The 4,169-nt window shown below is 48.0% G+C and overlaps 1 protein-coding gene across 1 annotated transcript; it reads left to right on the forward strand.

The window, feature by feature from the left end:
* The first annotated feature begins 529 nt into the window (after nt 1–529).
* On the forward strand, nt 530–2,514 carry LOC109537613 (protein Cep78 homolog). The gene is made up of 2 exons (XM_019904422.2): nt 530–1,058; nt 1,115–2,514. The coding sequence occupies exons 1-2, from the start codon at nt 663–665 to the stop codon at nt 2,408–2,410; spliced, it is 1,692 nt and encodes a 563-aa protein (XP_019759981.2). The 5' UTR covers nt 530–662; the 3' UTR covers nt 2,411–2,514.
* Nucleotides 2,515–4,169: the final 1,655 nt, after the last annotated feature.

The following is a 4,169-nucleotide window of genomic DNA, read 5'->3' on the forward strand; positions in this document are numbered from 1 at the left end:
CCCGTTTTTGCTCATATCTCGGAGGCAAAATGAGCAAGAACGCTCATTTGTACATCATTCTAGACAGAAATAAATGGCCTTTTTAGAAAGTGAAACATGGATGGGGAATAGGCATAGGCACTGTTCCTATGCTAGGTTGTTGAGGCGGATTGATTTTTTCAGAAACTGTGCTCGAGCACTATTTATCAATCTGTAATAAAAGACGTGAGGAAATTCTGTCTTTTTTAAAGACAAACATTTTTGAGGCGAAATACCCAACAAACAGTTTCTGAAAAAATAAAAGGTTAATATAGAAATTGAAATAGTGAATATATATTTTTACAGCGCCATCCAACCGGCCAGCCGGGCAGAACATAAGAAATTCGTCCAGACTGGCCATAAACCGCCTTGAGTTATTTATGACGAAACACACACGTGACACACCTACCTGGCAAAGCTTCCGTCTGGATCCAAAGCGTCTTTACGACCGACAAACCCGAGCGAACAGGGCAAATCCAAATGAACCCTTTCTGAGGATTTCCAACTTGCGACTGGTCCGCAACTCACCTGCCTGCCGCTGTCACTCACTATTCTCGCCTGTTTGTCAGCATTCGAAAAATCCGGTTTAAATGTTGTTTGTTCGGAAGTGAAAAAGCCAATCCAAGCAATCCAGGGCGCTGCTGATGGATAAAACCAAATCGTCGCCGCTGGTCAAAGCCAATCAGCACCCGAAGCCGGTCAGCGTCTTCTACGTTTGGTACACTGAGCTGTGTCGTCGGCTCAACATCAATCCGGCACCAGCCGTGAAGCCGGCCAAGCCCAAGTGCCAGACGGTGTTGGATTTTGTGGCCGATCGGCTGAAGATCGAAGAATGGACGCCCGTGTTGAACGCCTTGCGCCAAGACACCAGTCTTCACGTGGTGGCGGTTCGGAGCAGGATCGGAAACTGCCAGTTTCTCCACGACGTGGACACGGAGGAAAAGGCCCGGAGCGCCAAGCGGAAGTACGGAACCATTTGGACGGCGTACGTTCTGAAGCAGCTGCTCAGATCCATCTCAATCTCTCTCAGAAGCACTCAGGTACCCACTGCTTACTGCCCCTTTGCAGAACCCCCTCTACCCACTGGCTTGTGCAGGTGCTGACCTATCTAGAGCTGGATGGTCTTCCCCTGTTCTTGCAGTACCTGGAACCGCTCCTGCAGGCCCTGAAGCGCAACCAGACCTTAAAAACCTTGTCGTTTTCCAACTGCTCCATCCAGGACGCAGGCTGCCAGCTCGTCTGCTCCTACCTGCGTTTCACGCCCAACATCGAAGTGCTCAACCTGTCTGGGTGCCATTTGAGCCCAGTAAGCGGCGAGCATCTGGCGAAGCTCATCAAGTACCAGCAGATCAACAGGTACTGCGAAAGTTGGCACAGCTCATTGCGCTACGAGAATCCAGATGCTGGCAAAATGCGCGGCATCAAGCGAATCTCCATCAACTGCAACCCGTACTTTGGCGATGCCGGCTTGAACTTCGTCTTGGACGAGCTGGAGGATGACCTGTGGATCAAGGCTCTGGACATGCAGAAGTGCGGGTTGACTGAAAATGTGGCCGCACGCGTTCTGGACATTGTCCAGTACAATAAAACGCTGGAAATTGTCGATCTGCGCCAAAACGAGCTTCTCGGCATGGCCACCGTGGAAAAGGTCCTTCAGCTGCTGAAGCAGCGCCAGCAGTTTGGGATGCAGACGGAGTTTCAATGGTGCGCCACTGCGGTCTCCCTCACCTGGTCCTCCGTTCACTCTGCGACCTCATTTGGCACCTCCGCCCGCAACGTGCACAAGACCAAGTCAGCGCCCATGAGATCCTCGCCCTCCAAAGTCAGCACAGTCACTTGGGATCCGAGTGTGCGCAAAACGAAAACAGTGGATGCCATCCAGAAAAACCCGTCCAACTTCCTCAGCTTGAACGACACGAAGAAGCAGGTGCTGGCGCTGAACGAGAAGCTGCAGAAGGAGATCCAGAAGCGCAAGGAGATGGAGAAGCGGAACGAGGAGCTGCAGAACCAGTTGAACCAAATGAAAACCAACAATGTGGTCAAGGTGGTTAAGACTCGGGTGCCGCTGAACGGGGTGCATCAGAAGCCCCTAGCTGTGCGAAGAAAGGAGGCAAAGAAGCCGGATCACGCGCAGACCAATCAACCGAAAGTGGTAAAGAACGGCTACCATTTGAACGGGGTGAAGAACAACGGCAAAACTGTCTACGACATGCTGGAGAAGCTGCTCAGCGCTGGACAGCCTCTGGAAGAAGACGTGGAGGACCAACTGCTCAGCTACTTTGCCGCTGATCAGAAACCTTCCAAGCCGAAAGCTTCTCCACCAGACTCGTTGTCCAACAGCCATGTGTCGCTCTACAAGTACATGGAGGAGCTGAAGACGCAGAAGACGTAGCGATTTGGCCATGGGCAGTAACGGTTAAGAACTTAAAATGGTTTTGCTTCATTTACCCAATGAACTTACGGTAGGATCGATGTAGATTAAAGAGAATCTCTCTAGCTGCTTGAGTTTTGTCACGTTCGTGCTGGCGTTTCCCCAGCACACCGATGTGCATCTTCAGAGGTGGAGCCGAGTGTTTCGTCAAGTTTTTGAAACTGGTGAGATTCTGGGGCCTCATTTTCCAATTTTGTGCGATCACTTCCGACTGCAAAGAGTGGGTTTTCCATGAGCAAATTGCCGTGTTTTTAATTTTTGCTCGGTATAAAGCAGGCAAAATCCGTTTATTCGGTAACCAACTAAAATACTTGGACTAATTCGCAAAAGGAAAAACGTGATTTTTTCCCAGTTTTCGGCAGTTTTGGCCCTCATTGTTTCCAGCGTCAAATTTTGGTAGCAAAATAAAGAATCTCGAGATGGTAAAAGGCGCTTGGTTATTGTTAGGGGAGGCCCCGGTCCGCTGATATCCAGTCATTCATTAACGATTCCGCAAGAGAAGTTTGATTAAAAATGCTTTTAATTTTTGCATTTTGCGGTCGCATTTAAATTTTTAAGGGGCGCCCGTGCTAAGCAGACGTGCTGATGTTATTAATTTCGCTTTAAAGAGCAGAAAGTGAGAAAGGGGCCTAAGTTGACGACGGCTAATTTCGATTAGTATTCAAGGAAACATTACGGGACCCATGCAAATTTTTATTCCAAAGGAAAAGCCGCAGAGCTGAGAGAAACAGTGGCGCATAAATTTCTACAACGTCTTGATCTCGATCCGAAGACAAACACATGGATGAAACTCGCATGAATCACGCCAATATCTGGATTGCCATTTTGCGCACCTGGACCGGCTTGGGCCTGCAAATATCCCGATATGGGGAAATTGAAATTTTACATGAGACTGGGTTTTATTTGTTTTTTAATAAATCGGACACATGTGGTTTTTATATGCCGGATTAGGCCTGCGGGTTTATCATTCTATTACGGCGCCTCCTTAAAATGCCGAGTATCGGGCAGAAACGTTGCAGATTTCCGGAAAACGCCCGCCTCGACGTTTACAAGACGGCTTATTGGATTTTTTACTGCGATTGTCCACAGTTTCCAGCTTTATATGCCACATGCGACAACAGTGCGCCGCCTGGGAATTTTGAACTGGCACCGCCGCGGTTGACCAGTTTTTTGCGCCAATGGAAGCGTTTTTAACACACTGAGATGTTAATAAATCTGATAAACTTCAAGACTGTGCTGTGGCAAAATAAAGCCGTAAAAAGTTAAACGAGTTTTCACACCAGCGAACGTGTCACTCACGCAAACTAATAAAATTTGTTTCCTGCCTGGGCTTTTTTATTCCTGGCCTCCCTAGGGAATACATGCGTGACCTCGTCTTAAGGCGTAATTCCGGGGGTTGGCTGGCAACATGTTTCCAGCCAGAACAAGCCCCAAATCAGCCTGTTAAGGGACTGTTTTTTTTTCTTTTTTTATTGCCGTTTTTGGAACTCATCATGCAACCTTGCTGTGGGCGGAACTGAAATTAGAAAAATTATCGTCGTTTTGCGCAAGGGTGGCGTAAGATTATTGCAAATTTCATGTTTTCCGTCCCGTTTTGCAAGTTTCTCGGAAGCAAAATGAGCAACAACGCTCGTTTTTACATCATTCCAAAGAGAACTAAATGGCCTTTTTAGAAAGTGAACCATCGATAAGGAAATGTTGGCAGTTTTCTCAAAAAATG

The sequence above is a fragment of the Dendroctonus ponderosae genome, unplaced genomic scaffold (assembly GCF_020466585.1).
Source record: "Dendroctonus ponderosae isolate FM_Combo_2020 unplaced genomic scaffold, Dpon_F_20191213v2 Dpon_F_20191213_11, whole genome shotgun sequence".
Classification (NCBI taxonomy): domain Eukaryota; kingdom Metazoa; phylum Arthropoda; class Insecta; order Coleoptera; family Curculionidae; genus Dendroctonus; species Dendroctonus ponderosae.

Excerpts from the sequence above, each read along its gene's own strand:
- LOC109537613 (XM_019904422.2), top strand. The coding sequence starts at position 663 with ATGGATAAAACCAAATCGTCGCCGCTGGTCAAAGCCAATCAGCACCCG. Across the intron at positions 1,059-1,114 it reads TCTCTCTCAGAAGCACTCAG|GTGCTGACCTATCTAGAGCT; the intron begins GTACCCACTGCT and ends TGGCTTGTGCAG.